Genomic DNA, 21079 nt, shown 5'->3' on the forward strand with positions numbered 1-21079 from the left:
ACTGAGACAAGCCTGCCCCTACCCCCCAAACCCCCAACCTCTCTCCTGACCCTCACGGTCTCTGTTGCTGTCTCTTTTTCTTTCCTCTTTCTCACCTGGCCTGCAGAAGAGGGCTCAGAACTTGGCCAACAGGGAATTTCACAAAAAGAACATTAAGGAGAAGGCGGCTCACCTCGCCTCCATGTTTGGACATGGGGATTTCCCACAGGTAAACAAGGGGCTTTCAGAGCCCCCTCCCCCACCCAGGGATCCACATGTTGGACATCTAGCAAAGTGACCACATGTTGGACATCCAGCAAAGTGACCACGACTCAGTCTGTGCAGCTTCAGACCCTCCCCCTCCTCCTTCCACGGCATGAGGAGCTATTGACTTTGCAAGAACTTGGACCGGCATCTAAAAAAGACCCACATGAGAAGATGCAAAAATATGTAGATAAATCATGACAAAGGGAAAAGCGAGGTAGTAAAGTGGGCTCAGGTCAAAGGAAACAGAACCGAATGCTTTTAGATCCTAGAGGGGTCCAAGTAGGCTCTGAGCGTCCTGAGAGTCAACACGGAGAAGGAGAGCTGGCCTGTCAGGAATCACATCACAGTGACTTGACCGTGAAGGACAAGTTGCTCATGACATTGGAAGGCATGATGGGGGAATCTCCCCGTGGCCCCGACCGGGGAGATCCTGAGTGATGGGGCCAACCACAGGCTGTAACCTGTGCTCTGCTTTCCCAAAAGGCGGCATCAGCCAAGAAGAATGGCTTTGCCTGAGAATGGGAAGCGCAGCCCCCTGCAGGCCAGGTACTCCCTTCGAAACTCACTGAAGAGAAGAGCGAGGGCTGGCGAGGAGCGGGAAGAGCTGATAGTGAGGTCCCCACAGTGGATGTGTGCGTAAGACACCCCGCCCCCCCACCACCGCTCGCAGGCAGCCTGGTCCCTAGGACATAACCCCTCTGCTGTTTTCACTCCGTCTCCTCCAGACCTGTGTCCTCTGCTTCTTGTCAGAGTCACTGACAGCGGAGGGATGCTTTGCATCTAGTTCACTTCTGGGGCCCAGGGGCCAGCCTCCACAGTAGCCCAGGGTTCTCCTTTCCTAAGTTTGCAGCTGCTACGTGACCCCAAACTCCAGAGCGAGAGCGTCAGGCGTTAGCGATGGTATCTGCAGCAGACGGACGCAGGACTAGGACGGAGCGGCTGCAGCTCTTTTGGTGTGACGAGGGAGCCGGAATAGTTGTAGCAGAATGCCGTGTACCCGGGAGCCAGGCGGTCCTGCTGGGCTCCAAAGACCGAGGCTTCTTTTTTGTCCTGAGACCCAGGCCTGGATTTCTTTTCCCATCCTTGAATGCATAGGCATGGGGCTGCACTGTGGAGGCGAGCATCATGGTGCACACCCCAGGGATAATCACAGCTTCCTGTTTCTGTTCTGTGCAGAATAAACTACTTTCTAAAGACCTGTCTCCCGAGCACCCTCCGGCTTCTCCCTCCTGCCCTCCATCTCCTGATCCTGCTGCTACTTCCTCTCCATCGACTGTTGACTCTGTTTCTCCTGCCAGAAAGGTAGTCGTCCCGTACCATTAGCTTCCCCCACCCTCTGCATGTTCTGAGATCTTCTCCTCTACCCACCCTGTGCAGACAAATGCCAGGAGCTTGCTTTGGAGGCGAAGAGGGTTTGTAAGATGCTTTACAGCAGTCCCGGATTCATTTGTTTTTGTGTTGGAGCAAGCCCCAAAGCAGAACAGGCAGCACACAAAAACTTGCCGGACGGTGCTGTGCATCTTGGCACCCACCATATGCCACCGCGTGCCAGATGGTGAGACGGGGTGGGCGGCACGGTCCTTTTACTCCAGTTTTGATGATGAACAGCACAGCAGCATAGAAATGAGTAACATTTTACATAGGAGATGGCCAGTATTTGGTTGTTTTTGACCTAGCAAAATGGCAGCTTCACACGGCGAACCTACTACTTGTCAACACTATCCATTAATTCCGAGGCACAGAAAGGGCAAGTTTATACGAACCCAGGGAAGGGGAGAAGTCTGGAAAGGATTCACAGAGTAGGCAATATGGGAAACAAGTGTCGAAGGTTACACAGAAAGGGAAGGGCATTTCAGAAAGGTCTAGCATGTGCAGAGGAAGGCAGGCAGGGCTTGCGTGAACGGAAAGAGAATTCTGGTGTAACTTGCTTTGGGAATAAAAGTATTTATGGGAGTGTGGAGGATGAGGGTGAGAGTCAGTCCACTCTTGGTATTAAGGGGTTTCATTCTGTCCTCTTATAGCCACAGAAGCCACTGCTCTGTGTTCTAGAAGGCTGACTCAGGTAGCAGTGCAGAGGTCGGCTTGGAGCGGGGGTAGGGAGCGAACTTTAGGTAGATAATGAAATGCGCCCTTGAACAATTTTTAGATTGTGGTTGTGGAGGAATTTCTGGTTTCCCCCTTGTCCTCCTGTCACTGAGTATGCTGAGAACACTTCCAGGTGGGGGTGGGAGAGGGGTGGTCTCTGGGAAGCTTGGCCCCTAGAGTAGAGGAGCCTGAAAATGGATGTGAAGCCCACTTTGTCTAACTGTTGCTCATGAGGAGGCTTGGTCCCTTCCTTGCAAACCGTGCTCCTCTGAACACATCTGGTCCATCTAGCTCCCCAGGCTCGTCTGGGCGTGCAAGGCTGAATGTCCCCCATCACAGTTACTGCTCTTTTGCTCCCGTGCTTTAAGCTAAAGCTCAAACACCTGATGTTACCTGAGTGTACAAGAGGAGCTATCTCTCGGTTTGTAGTTGGGAGTCCCACCCCCAGTGACTTCCCACTGCTGTGGGGAGAAGAGTACAGGGAACGTCACTAAGAAAGGAGCAAGGAATATTATCAGCCCCCCACTCCTCCACAGTCCCAGTCGTGGGTGTGAATGACCCCCTGGAAGGGCAGCGAGAGGTGACATGGAGAAACACAAACACCTCCAGCTCCATGGAAGATAGCCATAGCCAAGACGCCTAGCGTCTTGTTCCAGGTCAGCCATTGGTCGGCTGTTTGACCTTAAGTCTCCTGACCTATCTGGGCTTCTGTATTTTGTCATCAACAAGAGAGTGGTTCCTGGCTCATGTGATAGTGAGCTCTCTGGGTGGAGACTGGCAGTTTTGTCATCACCATCACCAAGGCTGCGGAGCAGCCATTTTGCCCAGCTTGGGAGAGGAGCCTCCCCTGGTGGGGACGGTACTTGCTGCTGTGGCAGCCATGACAGGACGAGAAGGGGCGATGTTGCCTGGGCACAAGCAGGCAGTGGCTGGTGCTCCTGGCTGGGCAGCCAGGCCCACACCGTGCTTCTCTCTCGCTCAGCCGCTCTTCAGTTAGCCCTGGTCAAGGTCCCTTCTTGTCTCTGCTTTTCTTTCATGCTCATGGTGGCCTGGCCTGAGGGCAGAGCTGGGACAAGAAAAGCTACCACCCTTCCCAAGTTCCCCGACTTGATTTCTAGTAGGTGTTTGATCTCTAAGTGCTGGCGAGGCCACCAGGGTCTGACAGAGGCACTTCTGTCACGTCTGTCAACGTCAATAGGCACGTTCCCCGTCACATCTTCATCATGCTCCACTGGAGCCCTCGGCTGCTTCTCCATTGGGCTCTTCAAGGAGCTTTAAACCAATGTCACCCACGAAGCAAGGCAGTTAGTGAACATTCAGCCATTCAACAAACATCTATTAAACAACAGACAGCTCAGTGTTAGGCACTTCAGGCTCTTGGGATAGGCCTCAATGGAGTTACATTCCTTCCCCGGTGAGGCTTATATCCTTGTAGGTTGAAATAAATGGTCAATGATAATATAATATGTGAATAAACTGTACAGTACATCAGAAGACAAGACAGTACATCCTATGGAAAAATTATAGCAGGTAGCAGGGACCTGGCAGGCTGGGGATGGGTAGGAATTTAAAATGGAGTGGTAGGAGGGCTCTTCCTGGGAAAGAGAACTGAGCGAGAGTAGAGCCACAGATAGGAAAACAAAGGTGCAGAGAGGCGACTGGTACCCAGCGCTCCTGACCCCAGCCCAGTGTGAATGGAGTCCTTGTCAGAGGCACCAGCCCAGAGGCTGTGACCGCGTAGAGCTCCACATGGAGCATGGAGAACCGCAAGTAGAGTGGGCTTTGGGATGGCCAATCTCAGGCCCTCTGCTCCCCCCTACAGCTCTGTTCCTTGTTTCTACCAGGTTGTGGTAGAAGAGTCACCCCTATTTCTTATTCTTATTCCATTTCTCTAGCCAGCCTTGACCATCAGGTGATAGTATAATTGAGCTTATTAATTACAGGCTGATGTGCCTGTCGTAGGGTGGCTGGCAGTGAGTGGAGAGCTCTTAGAAAGGGCTACCCTGGGACATTGGGCAAGCCACTCACCTTCTTTGTGCCTTGGTTTCTCCATTTGTAAAAAGGACCCAGTTTGGACTCAGCATTCACAATACCCTTCAGATCTCAGTGTGAAGCCCTTGTAGACAGTTAGGAATGAGTGGTGAATTCCAAGTTTCAAGCATTCTTGGAAAGGATATGGCCAGTGGCCCTGCACTCCCCCCCACACACACCACCAATATCCCTCCCTCTCCTGGACCCCACCCTACCACTGATTCAACACTGGACTTTGTGCATGTACAGAATCTGGCAGGGTGATGGCCTCCTCTGAAGAGAGGGTTAGCTGCCCCTTAAAGTAAGTGACAGCCTGGTGACAAACTACTTCATTCAGTCCTGAAGGAGCTCCGGGAGCCTCTCCCCTGGAGAGAGCCTGAGGCCTCAGTGCTTCTTTCCAGCAGATTATGGGCTGTTCTCACTGCCCAGGGCCGCAAGCTGGCCTCCATTCAGGGAAGCCAGAGGAAGGAAAATGCACTTAGAGACTGATGTTTGGTCCCTGGCAAACTTCAGGCAGGCACCGTGTCTCTATTCCTGCCCTAGAGCCCTACACTCCAATTCTGAGGATCCAGGGATAGCCACCTCCACCTGGGAGAAGACCTAGCCAAACTCGTATGAGGACCACGTGTTCCTCACAGGGATACAAACTTGGATCACCAGTCCCTAGATATGTGGCCAGGGCTCTGCCTTCAGATTCCACTTGCCTGCCTTCTCAGGTGGATATTTTGCTCTAAGATTCAGTGATGCCACTGGGAGTTTGGCCTGAATGGTGTCACATGGCTTCCTTAGGTCCTCTCATTTAGGATCTAGATCCTTACCAGAGTCTTGTCTTCCAAGGACTGGACTAGGGATCATGTCCACTTGTATGTTCCCAGCACCATTCGACTCATCCATCCCATCAGACCGGCCCTCCTGTGGTGGTACTGGCCCCCAATCAACCATTAGTTAACCTCTCTTTTCAAGCAGGGGGGCATGACTGCCAGTCCTTTGCCAAGGCTGGTGAGCTCTTGTGAGAACAAGATGGCGGCTGAGTGTTTGTGCAGCAGGGCAAGAGGGGACTGTGGGTCAGTCTTCCTGGGTCAGAAGAGCAATGCGCATCACAAAAGGAGCTTTCTCTACATGGGGCTATTTGTTCCAAAACTCGATTTGCAGGGTTTGTTGCAGAGATTTGTACATTGGAGCAAAGCTAGGTGAGACTTGGCTGGTTGCTATGTCTTTGTTTCATTTGAGACAAGCCTAGATCTCAAGGCCTCCCTCAACCTCATCGTCTTTCTCTTTTTTCCTGGGATAAGAGTGCCTTTGGAAGTGTACTGTGTGTATCCCAACATGGGGAATTTTAGTTAGCAGAGTGCTGTTGTGTCTCAGGGAGGCAGGGCGCTGCAGGGAGAAGAATATGAGCTTAGGGTCGCACTTGGGTTCAGAACACCAAGTACTCACTGTGTGACCTTGGATGAGTTGGTGGGCCTCTCAGTGCCTCAGTTTCCCAACCTATAGAATGGAGGTGACGGCAGCTAGCCCTGAGGGTGACAGGAATAATGCCATAAACTGACCAATGTAACATGCCTGAAGGATCCAGTAAACATACTCTTTCCCCAGTGGAGGAGAATTCCAGAAGAAAGCTCATTTACCTGAAATGCATGTTGATTCCTCTCTTTCTAAAGGCAAAGAAGTCACCTTCGGGTTTCCATTTCCATCCCAGCCACTTAAGAACAGTGCGGCCTCAGGTGAGTTAGAGCCTCCCTGAATCTCAGCTCTCCCATCTGCGAAGGGGGATTATGAGACCCACCTCGCAAGGCCGTGAGCATTGCACACGGATGGGCACAGCACGGTGCCTGGCACCAGTGGACACAGGTGCAGATGTGGGTGCCCACTGGGAGGTCACAGCCACAAAGGCCTGCCTGAGTCTCAACTCCAAGGGTATAATTTCTGGACCTCCTCAAAACAAGGTGGTTTCGATCCTTGTCCTCTCTCCCCCATGCCCTGAGCGTATCCCTGGGCATGCAGGCCCACCGCCTGTCCTATGATGTTCCTCACGCAGGGACTCCTCAGAGAGGAGTGTCAGCCCAAATATGCCCAGGAGACCTTCTCTGGCCCTGACTGTCAAAACTTCCTCTTCCAGTGAGCCCTCAGCTTGGAGGCCCTGGAAACACCTTCTCACCCTGCCTGAGCCATGTGGGCCTCATGATGTTCACAGCAGGCCAGGTGGTCATGGGGACCCAGCTCTGTGGAGAAGCCCGGCCCAGACACCTGGTATTCTTGGCTGAGTTCCAGGCCCGAGGTGGGGGGGGGGGAGGCGGAGGGGGACATTAGCATTGTTTGGCCACAGATGGGCCCAGGAACATGTTTCCTCCTTCCTTCAGAGCACATGCCCTGTGCCCGGAGTGTAGACATGAGTAAAACACAGTGATGACATTAGCGAGTGCAAACGAGAAGGGAGTGGAGAGCAGGGTGAGAAAGGCTTGTCCTGTTCTGAGCTCAGGCTGCCAGGGTTGCCTCCTTTGGGGGGGGGGGGGGCGTCCAGCCATCTTCTGCAGCCTCTGGGATCGGTGCTGGTGACAACAGTCCTGTCACCATGTTTGACTCATCGAAGAGAAGCCGGTGCGCTCACCCTGGCTGGGCTGTACTGGTCTTACTCATGCAGAGGAGGGAACCCAAGCAACCTAGAGGTTTTCAGAGTGAAGGCCATATAAGAAAGGAGAGAAGTTCCAGAACATGGAAGTGTAAAGCCACCCCAACGGCAGTGCTTTGAACTATCTGCCAAGTGCTTCTTGGGAGCCCAGTGCCATGTGAGGTGTGGCCCAGGTTCTATGGGGACCCTTTTTTGCAGTCCTGCAAGGATGGAGGTGGTCTCTCCATTTTATAGATGGGGCAGCTGAGGCTCACAGAAGGGAAATGGTGTATGTGAGATTATTCTAATGGGATGTGAGATGTTGGCCTGCTGGAAGTGTCCAGCCATTCCAGCTTGTTCTAGTCAATTAACCAAAAAATAATTAGAATTCAAAAGAGGAAAGAGGGTAGTAAGAAATACTCCTATTCTTCAAAATTACAAGAATATTGAAAGATACATAAAGGTTTGCAAAAGCAGCCCCACAGCCCTCTGAAATGACCAGTTCTTTAAAAACTAGTGACTGGGATGTGATCATTTTTGGCTAAATCTTTTTATTTGGCCAAACTCTCCTGAATTGTCAGCTGTCCTCATGACTAGTCCTCTGCAGGTCTTTCAGTGGGCGTATCTCCTTGTTGAGAACCCCTGGATCTCGCTCTGAGGTCAATATCAGGATGAGTTTTCTGGAAGTTTCTCTACAAATTGATCTCTCTATTCCTCAGCATCCCAAGAGCCTAGTAATTCCTTGGTTGGCTGGGGCAGTGCGACTCCAAGTGTGGTCCCTGGGCAGGCACTGGTCTGTGACCCGGTGAGCACAGCAAGTGAAAGTGAGCATTAGACACCTGTAGAGCAGTGTGGCATTGCCATACAACCAAGTGCACAATCATATCTCTAGCAATTCCCTTGTGTTGTGTCCAGAAATACCAGGTCACAATAAATTAGAGATTTTTTTTTTAAAGTAAAACCTGGTTATTTACCACTGATTGTTTGAGGAGCAGTGAGCTAGCACATGTCTGTCGATCATGTCCTCAATCTTCTAGAGCCAATAAGGTATCCTGTTAACAAGAAACATAGAGAAGAGAACCCATAATCCCCAGGGCAATGTTTGCCTCCACACTGGTCATCGAGGGTAGGCTTCTGGGGACCCCCCCTCACCTCTTGAGATTAGTTCTCCATCTCCTAGTCTCCTTGTGACCTCTCCAGAAAGTCCAGTCCACTTCTTGGTATTGGCCAGTGGTGACCCTGGGATGGTTTCTATCAGGTTAGGAGGGGCACATGCAGACCCAATGCCGCTTTCTTAAGGGTGCTTTCCTTATTCTTGGCAAAGCCTCTGAAATGGGGTGGGGTCTGTGATTGCAACTGGGAGAAAGGAGCCTTTATGGCCCATACTGAAAGACCAGTTTTGTCTTTATCCTGGATTACCTGGCCAGGTGACCCTGGATGGTGCCCTGTCCTGGTAGAAGAACCACGCAGGCCCATGACGACACAGATGTGTTTGGCGACACCCACCAGCAACCTTACAGCCCTCGGCAGGCTTCTGTAATTGCTCCTTAAGTCAGGATTGCACAAAAGCTCAGCAGCACAAAGTGCCTATTAGCTAAGTGGTTAATAAGGTCCCATTAGGGGCTTGTATTTAAAGCCTCGGAAAGTACAGTCTCAGTCTCTGCTAACTCAAGGGAGGCAATAATTGCGCGTGGGTATCATGGCATCGCCGTGGAGTCTTTCTGGGAGAGTGCCTCAGAGCCAGTTCACACGCTGGGCCATTGGAGGCAGCCCCACAAGGGCAGTGTGGGCAGGCAGGTAAATCTCACCTCCGCTGTCTTCCCTCCCCTCTTTGTCTTGATATAACCCCAAGAAGTAGTTGGTATTCTACAGCCTTTGTCTGAGGGACTCATGTTGGGGGTTCCCGGTAGGGGGTGCAACAACAGACAAACAAAGGCTTGTTGTCCTGCGCCCGTGCACCTGAACCCTTCTCGGAAACAGGAGCCAAGTTCTTTGGCATTGGCAAAATCCTGCAAATGGTGGAAAGTGTGCCTGGAAGCAGAATCCTAACCTCTCCCAGGCTGGGCCAGCTTGGAGGGTGAAATGGGTATGGGGTAAGTGGCCTGGCAGCTGCTGCTACTGGGAAGGAGCTGGCTTTGTAAAGCCTGGAGGGGCCCCGTCTGTCTGAGGTGTGAGGTCAGACACCCTACCTCACAGGCCCACGGCTGTATTCCCTACAACCCCAAGACCCACACGTGGTCAGCGCAACTGTTCCAGAGCAGCTGTCAGTGTTAGGGCTTCCTTGATGAGAAAGGGAGCAGGAGCCTCGGGGAGAGAGCCTCACTCTCCCCCACCTGCTTGGCATCCTTCCCTCTTCTTCCTCGTATAGTGGCTGTGCTCTTGCAGGAATCCCATGAGTTGGCCAAGGCTCTGAGTATGGGCCCTGCTATCAGGAGGTGGGGAATTGCTGCCATTTGCCCATTGGCTTTGCCGTTCCCGGAACTTCCTGCCTTACATCTGAGCGTCTCGTAGCAGATTAGATGTGGCCTCCCAGGAGCAGTCCTGGGTTTAGACTGAGGGCATTCCTTCAACCTCACACATCACGGTTGCTCGTTGTTGCAACAGCCGTCTGCCTGTGCCACTCCCAGAAGCTGGATACAGAGGCCGCGGAGGGTCTGGAGCCTGCTTCCTTCTGGAATCCTGGGATGCGAAACAGTGTTTCCAGAATCCCTTACTGTGGTGTGTGCCTCTCTGAAGAGGAGACTACAGTGTTCCCAGGGTGGCCTTTCATAGCTGGTGGGAAAGGGGGAGCAGGTTGGGATTTACCGGAGGGTGTGTGTGTGATTGTGCCCTATCTGCTTGGGCTCCAGCAGCTGCCCCAGCTCCAAGGCACATTGATGGGGACCCAGACAGGTGGGCATGGCCATCATGCCCTCCAAAGCACAGGTACCCGAGACCAGGCCGTGATGCCCAGGGCCCACATGGAGCTATCTTGCCAACACCAGTCTGGGGCCTCTGGGCACCGCCGTCTGGAGCCCACAGTTGAGTACACTCTTGTTGCCTCCTCACTCCTGTTTCAGTCACCTCTCTGTAGGCCCAGGGAGACTCAGGTCAGACACCACCCTTGCTCCCTAGGGGTGTGGAGGCTGCAAGGCAGGCTGGGACCTGCTGAACTCAGGAAGCAGGGAGGGAGGAGTCTAGCTCATCTAGCTCATCCTGGCTCCGCCCTCAAAGCACCAGGCGCTTGGATATACATTCTCTCCCTCAGTTCTTACCCCACATCCATGACACAGACACCATTTTCCCCGTTTTACTGAACAAAAGAAACTGAGCTCAGAAGTTGAGAGTTTTGTGCTCAGTCTCAGAACTGGTTCATGGTGGAGTTGGGGACTTAACCCTTCCCCCCCAGTGTGGTCTGGGGCAGGGAAAGCCCACTGCTCATGAAGCAACAGCTCACAGCCCTCCAAAGAGGGGCGGTCTCTGGGGAAGGGCGGCTGCCATCCAGCTGTCTGTCCGTGAGGTCGTGGTTCCTTAGTGCGTGAGGGCACCGGGCTGGCGGTCAGGAGACCTGGAAAGTGTTCCAAATCTTGCATGTATGTGCTCCGTGGCCTTGGATAGATCCCTCCCTGTCTCCGGGATTCATTTACCCCATCTGTGAACCAAGGAACTTAATGAATCCTGGAGGCCTTGCACCTCCCCATGGTGGTAGTTTTCCAGGTCACCTGGCCCACCCGGGCCACGGGGTTCCATTTCTGTGCTTCTTTCCATCTCCAGAGTGCCCGCTGCCCGCTCCAGGCTGGTTTTGCCTCTCCTGGGATGTTGGGTGCTATTTGCATGTGGGTGTGGAGCCCTCTCCCACATCCAGCCTGTTCGTGCTTTCCTGCTCGGTGCTAACTGGCCTCTACCTTTGTCTCTGTCTCCTCTGCCTCTGCTCTTGGGTAGCTGACGGTAGGGAAAGTGTCCAGCGGAATAGGGGCTGCGGCTGAAGTCCTGATCAATCTGTACATGAATGATCACAGACCTAAGACCCAGGCCACCTCTCCAGACCTGGTAAGGATGCGCACCCCTCAGCCTTCACCCACAGACACCAGCTCTGACCTCCCAGAGAGGATGGCCTGGCCCACCCAAGGCCCTCTTCTCGTAGACGGGAGGCCTGAGAAGGGGCTGGACCAGAGCCGGGGTTTGAGGGGGCTGCATTTTCTGACAGACGAACCTCACTCGGCTCCCCAAGGGGTCATTTCACAAGGCAGGGTCTCTCTCCTGCTGTCTAGGGCTCTGGAGAGCTCCGTGAAAAGGCCAGGCAGGCCAACCGTGTAGCCAGGCACCCCTTACCATCAGTGTTGGGCATCCAGTCCGAGTAGCCCTTTTGCACTGGACTGAGAATCCAGTAATGGAGAAACCCTCCTCCCTTCGAATTCTCCCTTCTCCAAACAAGGCTGCCTGCTGCCAATGGCAGCCATCGGACCGTACAGTTCTGGTTTCCTTTGAGCGCATCCCGCCTGGAATCCAGAACCCCCCAGGTGCACCGCTGCCTGGCCCTCCTCCTCCTCCTGCCCCCTTGGATTTAGGGATTTGACTGGCAGTCTGGGGGCTAGAGGACACAGCCTCTCCCTTCCCTGCAGTTCTCTGGAACAGTTCTGATGCCACAGGCTTTCCTCACCTGACCTAAGTCACTGCAGGAGGACAAATGTGGAAAACATTCTTTCAGGGACCTCTCTCTAGACCCGGGCAGCCCTTAACCCCCAGGACAGATTCCTGGAGACCGCATCTCCTGGCAGGCATGTTTGTGAGGGCTGCCTGCTCCTGCCCCCAAACCAGAGCAGCCGGCCTTGGGAAGAGCCCCTCCCGGGCCTCCCTTGCTGCTGGCTGGCCAGCCTGGTAGCAAAATGGACCGCAGTCCCTGGAGGGTTGGGGTCTATGTTGGGAGCAGTTCCTCCCCCACCTCACCCTTTGCTGCAGAGACATGAGCAGCAGACGGGAGCCCACGAGGTCCCCGCGATTGAGGTCGGCAATTCCAAGAGCGTCAGCCTCACATTGCAAGACACGGTGTCCGTCCTAACGCACAGTGCTTCTCTCCCACTGCCCTGTGCCCCTAGGAGTCTATGCGGAAGGTGTTTCCCCTGAACCTGGGCGGCAGCGACACCTGCCACTTCTGTAAGAAGCGCGTGTATGTGATGGAGAGGCTGAGCGCAGAGGGCCACTTCTTCCACCGCGAGTGTTTCCGCTGCAGTGTCTGTGCCTCTACCTTGCGCCTGGCCGCCTACGCCTTCGACAGCGACGAAGGTAACCCCCGGGGCCCGGGACGGCACTGCTCTGCGGCCTGGGCTTCTGTGCTCTGGAGGCTCCGGGACGCCCAACACTTGCCAAGGAATGCAGCGTCCTCAGGAGAGCTGGTCAGAGAGCCGGGGGATCCTGCTAGAGAGACAGGTCTTCTGTGGGCAGGCCAGGGACACCCGGGAGCGGTCCTGCACCAGGCGGCACCTGCTGGGTGCCAAGTGCTTTACATATGCGTTCTCAGCCAGTCTCACCACCTTCCATCCCCCCCCCCCCCCCCACCCCGTGTGGTTGGGGAATCAAACCTGGAAACCTAGTCACGTGCTCGGCACCGCACCTGGCTTGTGGCAAGGGTCCAACAAATGATGGCATATCAATGCTGTGATTTATAAGTGTGTATTATGGAAGTAATCATAATAGCAACCTCCCCTCTGAGAAGCGGCCTGCCAGAATGTACCATTTACTAGCCATATAACCCTGGATTTAGGAATCCGGTTACCTCTGGGTCCCTCAGTCGTTTCATCTGTAAAATGAAGGTAATAATAGTTCTTAGGTCAAAAGTTTGTTGCAAGGTGGTTCACATGAGTTCGTTCATGGGAAGCATTCAGAATAGTGTCTGGTATATTGTGAGTCCTGGAGAAGTTTTCCTTGTTGTTACCATCATTAACTGTCCCTATTATTACTCTTGTAATGAATGGTGAACAAAGCAGGCTTTTCTGGCAGGTGCCCAATGGTCCTGGGCTGTGGCCAGGGACCCAGTGTGTGTCTCACCTGGGTCTTTTCCTCCCCATCACTGCCGCCATCTGCTCCAAGCCTTTCCCACTTCCAGGGGGCCCCAGGAAGGACCAGGAACTGGAAACAGTACTGATATTCAAAGCTGTCTGTTTTGCAGTCTTGCAACCAGCCTTGGGAAGGGACTTGGCCTCAGTTTGGTTTGGGGAGTGTTTTGTTTGAGGGTTTCAGCCCCGTCCCCAGCATCCCTGTACCCCTCCCCCCGCCTTGCTACAGCCTGCCTCTGAGGCAGCAAAGGGTTCTCATCTCAGTGCTGCTGCTTTAAGACAAGTGATAGAAACTGCTTCCCAAGTTTAAGGTTTCCTAGGCTTGCTCCCATTATTGGTATTTTCTGACCTTGGCTTGTGTCTGCTGCAGCTCTCATTTACAGGAGAAAACCTGTGTGTGCCTGTGTGTTTCTTTTACAGGCAAGTTTTTCTGCAAATCTCATTTCATTCACTGTAAAGCCAACAGTCAGCAGAGGAAGAGACGGGCAGAGTTGAAGCAACAAAGAGAGGTATGTTTTGTCTTGAAAGCGCTGGTGAAACAGGGCAGGCCCCTGGACAGGAACTCATTTGCGAGGGTTCTTCCAAGTTAGGCCAACGTTTCTGGCTTTGGAGGAACTGAGACCCACAGGTAAACACGAGAGTCTGTGCTGTGCAGTGTGGAGGGTCCCTCTTCCTTAGCCTGTTCAGCAGGCCTCTGGGCTTACCCCATTCTAGAGGCCAGCTCCCAGGTGAGCGGCGGTGCCAGCTTCTCCCGAGGAGCTTGGAAGAGCCTTCCCAGGTACTGGGCTGAGACTATATGCCCAGCCATGCGAAGACTACAGGGTCCCCCTGCCCCCACCCCTGGCCTGGGTCTCTCTCGGGACCTCAGAGTGTTCTATGCCGGGATGCCTTCTGTGGAGACTACCTTTCCCTAAGTTTTCCCCCCAGGCTCTCAGAAGTCCGCGAAGTGACAGCCTGCTACATATTTGGACAGTTTGTGATAGCGCCCCCTTTGGCAGCTCTTAGCAAATACCTTCTCTACCGCCTGATTGGCCACCCACCTCCAGCAAGGACCCACAACTTAACAGCCCTGTTCTGATTACACAAGTACTGTAGGCTCAGTGTAGAAAAATGGGGAAATAAATGAACGTATGCAGACAAGGAAAATTAAATCATTCATCACCACCCTGTCCTGAGAAACCCGTAACTAACATTTTGTGACATTTCCTTCCAGACTTTTCCCTCTGTGAATGTATTTTAACCTAGCTGGAATCCTATCACTACGCTTTTATATCCTTCTTTTTATATATTCGCAGTATATTGAGAGCCATTCCCCAAACATTAAAAATTCTTCTGAAGCCTCATTCTGGATGCCTGTAAAAGATGGTTGATAATTTATTTAATGAGGTTTATCCTGTGTCATATTTTTACCTTATAAATATTTTTACAACAGGCATCTTTGTATGCATGTCTTTGTCCCTATTTCAAATTATTTACTTAGAATAGATCATGACATAGGATTTCTGAGTCAAAGGACATGTGTACATTGTTTTTTTTTAATGTTTATTTTTGAGAGAGAGACAGAGTACGAGTGGAGAGGGACAGAGAGAGAGGCAGACACAGAACCCAAAGCAGGCTCCAGGCTCCGAGCTGTCAGCACGGAGCCCGATGTGGGACTTGAACTCACGAACTGTGAAATCATGACCTGAGCTGAAGCCGGACGCTTAACTGACTGGAGCCACCCAGGCGCCCAACAGTTGTTGTTGTTGTTGTTGTTGTTGTTGTTGTTGTTGTTGTTGTTGTTTTCAAAGGACATGTGTGTTTTAAGGCACCCAGGTGGCTCAGTCAGTTAAGCGACTGACTCTTGATTTCAGCTCAGGTCAGGTCATGATTTCATGGTTCGTGAGATCAAGCCCCAAGTCGGGCTCTGCGCTGACAGTGCGGAGCCTGCTTGGGATTCTCTCTCTCCCTCTCTTTCTGCCCCTCCTCTGCTTGCTCCCTCGCTCTCTCTCAAATAAATAAACTTTTTTTAAAAAGTAAAGAACATGTGTGTTTTGAAGGACTGTGAACCTCTTGGTCACCTTGGCCCCAGGAAAGTGATGCCCATATTTAGCCCCCCTTCAGCCATGCATGGGGGCTGAGGTTATTGGCGGGGGAGAGGGGGCTGGTTGCAAAATGCAGAGTCTGCCATCGTCAGTTTGTGTTGGCTCTCTTCGTCTGCTTCATGGGAGGGGTCCTCGGTGAGAATCACGGCCTAAATGCCCTCCCTTTGCTCCCTCTCAGGAGGAGGGAACGTGGAGAGAGCAAGAGGCCCCTCGGCGGGACACTCCTGTGGAAAGTTCTTGCGCGGCCGCCGCCATTGGCACGCCTGAAGGCAGCCCTCCAGGTATCACCAATTCCTTCTTTAGGAAGGCGCTAAGCTGGCCTCTCAGGCTGCCATGGGGCCTGCTTCACATTCCCCAGAGCCTGCTTAACTGGATTCGGGGACTCCTGCGTGCAGCCGGCCTTCATTTCAGGGACAATGCTTACAACTACTGCTACACTTACGAGCTCCTGAGCGTCGGGCTCCCGCTCCTCTGGGTGTTCTCCGAGGTCCTGGCTTCCATGTACCGGGAGTCTGAGGAGTCCCTCGAGACCATCCGCAACTGGGTGCTCAGATGCTTCCCGGTCAAGCTCCACTGAAATGCCAGCCACTCCCGAAGGGCCCTAACATTTCCACTTAGACGGCAGTGTGTTTGCAGTTAGCAAGGCCCTGGCCAGGAAGCCTAGCATTCTTTAATAACCAGTTCGCTCAAAGCCAAAGAGTTTCCCGCTGGCCACCTGCGCCTGACTTTGTCAGGGCAAGCATCTGCTCCTGGTGCTGGGGCCAGCACGACATGAAGGATGTTTTTTATAGCTTTGTCCTCCTTTTATACCAAAGCGAGCCACATTTCTAGGTTTACATTTCAATTTTTAACTTTTAATAAGCCAAGAAAAAGCTTTTTTTTTTTTTTTTTTTTTTTTTTTTTTTTTTTTTTTTGCTATGAGTGTCAATTTTTCTAAACACGGTTTGAAGTTTTTAACTGATATTACAAACCCTTTCTACCTTGCAGTCAGCTGCCGTAGTCACTGCCTGCAACATTAACGATTTGGGCTTTTATAGAAGCAGAAGTGAGTATGCTGCCTCCTGACCAGTGCTTTTAGATGTACGTCCCCTAATGCCACTTGTCAACAGGGGACAGTGTTTTGCAACACGAAAGCATGATCAGTTTAGAAGCAAGGAGTAGATCAGAGTGGAATTGAGCCTACGGCCTGCAAAAGCACGTGGCAGTGTGTCATTGGCTGTTATCTGTCCTCCCGGAGGGACGGAAAGTGTTTTTGCTGCCTTATTTTGATGTACGATAGGAGCTGAAGGGTTTTTCCCCTCCTACCAAATCACAGCCAAATGCCTTAGAGCCATGGGGTTTCAAGCAGATTGCGACAAACCTCCATCATCCCTTCCCACTAACGAGCACTGCACGGGAAGCCCCTTGGCCCCTGACCATGCGGAGCTCCATCAAGCTGATGCAATGTCGAAGAGGAGCTATGTCAGTTGGTGGCATTGACGCCTGGGGTCATGACCCCTGGGACTCCCTATCAAGTCCTCAGCCCAGGCTGCAGACTGAGCCAAGGCCACTCAGGGTCTATAATGGTCAGGCTGAGGAAGGAATCTGCCCTCTCCTATCATGTCCTTTGGGACTGAGGGCGTTTGTTAGCACCTCAGGGTATTATTTCTGGGACACGAGATCTGCCCCATGAGCACTACTTACAGACATCCTGGCTGCTTAGCCGCTCGGCTGCCGTGCATATTTGGTCAAAACAGCCCGACACCATTTGTTTTCACACTGTCCTAGCAAAGGAATGTGTCTGACCTCTTGTGTCTTGACTAGCAGGGGAGGCTGGGGGTGGAAGCTGTTTGTTGACTGATACAAAGGAAATATGCCCTATTAAGGGCAAACACAGGCATGGGGCCTACCTGTGGTCTTCACTCTGGGCTTCCGGAGGAGGCCTCTGCTCCCCCCCCCCTCCACTCTGCCTAGACATGACCACTGCTGGGTCTAGTGGAACAATGGAGAGGCTGCCGGGAGAGGCCCACCAGCGTGCTCAGGATGTGTACATTTGCCAGGCTGGAGCTGGCTCTGTGCCCTTGTTACACTAGAGGTCTCCTCTCGATGAAGTAAGTACGGAACCTGTCGTGGGTTAGGAGCCAGGGCTCTTGAGTGCTTTGCGATGATAGGTTTCTATACGGCAGGAAGAGAGGGCGAGGCATTTCTACAAACACTTCCCTGAAGTTCTTGGATAACACAGGGATATGGCTGTGACCAAGTCCACAGGCACTGGCACCTCTGTCCTTGTTGGAACTGTTCTCAGTCTGATGACTCGTGTTGTGTTTTTCCAAATTTTTGCTGGGGTTTTACTATTCCGCGTGGTGGGAGGAACTTTTGCTTCATTCTTTGATTCCGAAAGGAAATTCTTGAGGTTGTGATGTGAACACATGCGCAGCCGTGTCATTGCTATTGTCTTCGGCTCAGGGTGGGCCGAGACGCTTTGCGGAATGCTCCACGAAGCCCGAGTGAGCATCTCTCAGAGTGTCCTTTACGGCCATGAAGAGACTGGTTTGAATTACTCTGGTGATACAGGGTGTGCCTGTCAGAAACCTGAGATGTTTGTACATTCTGAGGCTTTGAACCTTCCTGGTGGGCAGCACCAAGACCCATGGTGGATCCCAGGAGGCACATGCCTCTCGGCCTCCCCAGCATATTCGAGAATGAGTATGAGACACTGGAGTAAAATTGGGGCCAAGAGATATGGGGGGGAGGGGGTTCCCGAGGATGTGCGTAGCCCTGAGTGGAGAACAGAGGGGCACGGATCCTCTCTTGCAGAGAAAGAGGTGGTCACTACCAGAAAGGTTCACCTGACCAAAGCAAGCAACGATTTGTTCGGGGACGTCCCCCTTTTATTAATGGTTGCCTCATCTTCAATTTCTGTGCCTTTCGTGTTATCAGCCTTTCTCCTTTGTCCCCCAGACTAAATTCTCCTTTCTGTCTCTCTCTTTCCAACCTTACACTGTGGCCATCAGTTCGTTTCAGCCTTCCAGTGCTACACCCACTTCTTGGCTGACACACTTCTGCTCTGAGGTGACTGGTTTTCTTGCCGATTTTCAGAGAGTGGTACTAATGCCTAACCCGCTTTCTGCGCCCCGTCCTCCCCGCCGTGGTACTTACTGGTTGTGCTAACTGTGAACGTCTCGCATACTAATGGACTCATTCCGTGGCATGGTGGGTTAACAGCGTGGGGTGGTGCTCCGCTCGGAAGCCATTCTTCATTCTTTTCACCTCTGAGCCGGCTGCCCGGTCTACACCTGGGACATACCCCGCCTCCCTCCGGCTCCCTGTACGGCCTGCATGCGTGCCTTTCCCATTGCGAAGCCACTTACCTCCCTGGGACAGTGACCCCAACTGTGACACCACACAGCAGAGAGGGCTCTTCACCTTTGAAAAGAACTCTTTTATCTAGCAGCCTCTGAAAAAGCACATGCGTACAAGTGTCTTAAATTGATTCTAGTATAAAGATTATTGATCAAAACCATGGGTGACCCTTTCTGGAAGGATGTAAAAAAAAAAAAAAAAAAAAAGAAAAGAAAAAGAAGGAGAGGGAAAAAAAAAAAAAAAAACGCTCCCAGGCTTCATCGCAAGCCTGACCCATGCTCTGTGTTTCGAACACACAATCACAATTTTCCTAGCAAATCCCTTCCCTGCTGCAGCCTGTGCTTCAGACACAAGGGCTTTTCTGTGGCTCCTCTTATTGTCCTTGGCTCAGAAAGCCCCAGATGATGCAGAAGCTTCACTTAGAGCAATCATTGTCACAGGCCAGGGGTGGCTTTGAGGAATGACTCCGTTCAGCCCAAGCCTGAAGCAGCCCGTGTCCACGCCCCCGGGGCTCCGCTCAAAACACATTTCCCACCCCTCCCCCACCCCTGCCGCCTCATTGCCTGCAGCAGCAGGACATTCGAAGTGCTTTTATAGAGAAACACCGTGCCAAGTACGGTGGAGCTGTTGTGGGCCAGGCCTCAGGGGCTCAGGCTGCAGGTGGTGTCTGTCCTGCATGCGGCCCCGAGCCACGCTGACCTCTCAGCCTGTCTTCACAGCCCCGCATGCTGCGCTGCTCACCGCATCGGTGCGGATTCCAGCCAGTACGAAGTCATTGCTCTTGTCTTGTCTTCTCTTGCAGAGTCTCCCTCCCTTTATAAAATGTCAACCAGAGGGGGCCCTTCTTCCCTCTCGGCCTTCTCTTTAGCTAGCCACCCCCCCCCACCCCCCCATCTCATCGCAGCGCATGTTTGTGACCTTTGGTAGTCATTTACAGTGCCACACGGAACCCTGTATTTTGCACACGGCAAACATTGTTTAGCTTTATTTATGGTATTTGATGCTGTAAATGAAAAATAAATATGGTTCTTTATAAAGCTCATTGTTTCCTCTCTTCTTTGCCGTGGAAGCTGCTCCAACCTCAAACACGGGGCTGGTTTAGGGGGATCCGTCTTCCCTAAACCGCTGGCGGGACCTGCATCTGTGGTGACACGGGACTCTCTGGGGCTGCGCTGGGCACTCTCAAAGGAAATATTACCCAGGGGTAATATTTGGAAAATGTCACCAATGCTCCTGGGCCAGGCTTTGGGGTCTCTTTCTTGAAAGCTCATGGTACTTTTCTGTGCAGATGCTGGGCACAGCTGGGTGAGGGTCGGTGTCACATCAGCCGTTGGAAACAGACTGTCTTAACAGCTCTTCGCGCCCCTGTCCCCCCATCCAAACCATGGACCAGTAGGAGAGCTTTCCTTAGGAAACTTTCTCTAAGTGAGGCTCCTATGTGACAAAGGTCACCCTTGCAAGTCTTATGCTGGCCCAGCTGAGTGAGAGGTGAGAGGTAAGGAGGAAGGAGCAGACACTGGTTTCAGAACAGCAGCGAACATGGCAAGTATGCTTATCCAGATGGAGAGCCGTTTTGTGATCCCAAGAGACCTCCCCTGTCCCCAGAGGCTCAGGTCCCTCAGTGTCTTAGGCTGCAAAGCTCTGCCTGCAGATCCATTCCGAGGACAGAACCCGTGGCAGGCTCTGACCCAATTCCAGGCTGGCCTCCCCATACGGGAAGGATTCAGAGTCTCACTTGGCTAGTCTGGACCGCGCCAAGGAAGTCTGGTCCTCAGCCTCCCGAGGTTGGGATGCCAGCCGTCACCAGGCTGGACGTAGCTGGGCTTCTGACGCTGGTATGAGCCTCCGCCGAAGGGGCATTTCTGGGGCTCTGGGCCTCTGAGCTCAGCTGCTGGCTCCTGGAACTGCCTTCTGTGCTGCCCAGGGTTATGTACTCTTACCCAGGTGAGATATTCTTTCTCTTCCATAGAAGAAAGGGTGTCAGGGACTCAGGTCAGGAGCTAGGGTGGGCAAGTGACTCATTCCTTTATGTATTCATCCATGCAAGTATTTGTTGAACGCGCACCATACCCTAGACATATTCTAGGTCCTAGGGAGGCGACAGTGAGCCACACAAAGTCCCTGCCCCTCCCTGTATCGTGGATTATATGTATCTCGGTCTCGTGCACTAGATTTGATTTGTTTTATTTGTACATACACTCACTTGTTTACTTAACCAACATTTACTGAGTATCTACGGTGTGCTGGAAATATCACAAGGGGTGAGGTAGACAAAAGTCCTCATTCTCATGGAACTTTACAGTTTTGACTTTTTTTTTTTTTAACTTAAAGTGGGGTTAAAGCAACATTTTCCAAAGTGTGTCAAGGGAACACTAGTTCCAAGAGGGGCTTTGTGAATCAGGAGCTCCATAGTCACACAGTTTGAGAAATGGTTTATAGCAGTCATGCTGGTCCTCCCAAACCTTGGAGATCCATGAGACTTACTAACATGGTAAAGTGTCTGAGGGGTCCTCCAGTAAAGAAGCTTAATTAACTTTGTTGAAGTGGGCTTTCCCATACCTATTTGAAATTAGTTTTTGTTTGTCTGGGATAGGTTTTTTGTTTTGCATGATATATTCTACATACATGTTGGGTAGAATATTCTTAATCCA

General features: G+C 52.3%; 1 protein-coding gene across 4 annotated transcripts in view; it reads left to right on the forward strand.

Annotated features, from left to right (window-relative positions):
* Nucleotides 1-21079, forward strand: part of MICAL2 (microtubule associated monooxygenase, calponin and LIM domain containing 2) — a 222154-nt gene that overhangs the window by 124140 nt on the left and 76935 nt on the right. Inside the window, exons 20-26 of one of the 4 annotated variants that reach the window (XM_042959374.1) lie at nucleotides 107-208; nucleotides 1423-1548; nucleotides 6024-6086; nucleotides 10892-10999; nucleotides 12046-12232; nucleotides 13423-13511; nucleotides 15265-15367. In XM_042959374.1, the coding sequence (XP_042815308.1) occupies nucleotides 107-208; nucleotides 1423-1548; nucleotides 6024-6086; nucleotides 10892-10999; nucleotides 12046-12232; nucleotides 13423-13511; nucleotides 15265-15367 (778 nt within the window). Of the gene's footprint in view, nucleotides 1-106; nucleotides 209-1422; nucleotides 1549-6023; nucleotides 6087-10891; nucleotides 11000-12045; nucleotides 12233-13422; nucleotides 13512-15264; nucleotides 15984-18079; nucleotides 19466-21079 lie in introns of those variants that run through there. The other 3 variants (XM_042959373.1, XM_042959371.1, XM_042959372.1) reach the window with 3 other exon arrangements.

The sequence above is a fragment of the Panthera tigris genome, chromosome D1 (assembly GCF_018350195.1).
Source record: "Panthera tigris isolate Pti1 chromosome D1, P.tigris_Pti1_mat1.1, whole genome shotgun sequence".
Classification (NCBI taxonomy): domain Eukaryota; kingdom Metazoa; phylum Chordata; class Mammalia; order Carnivora; family Felidae; genus Panthera; species Panthera tigris.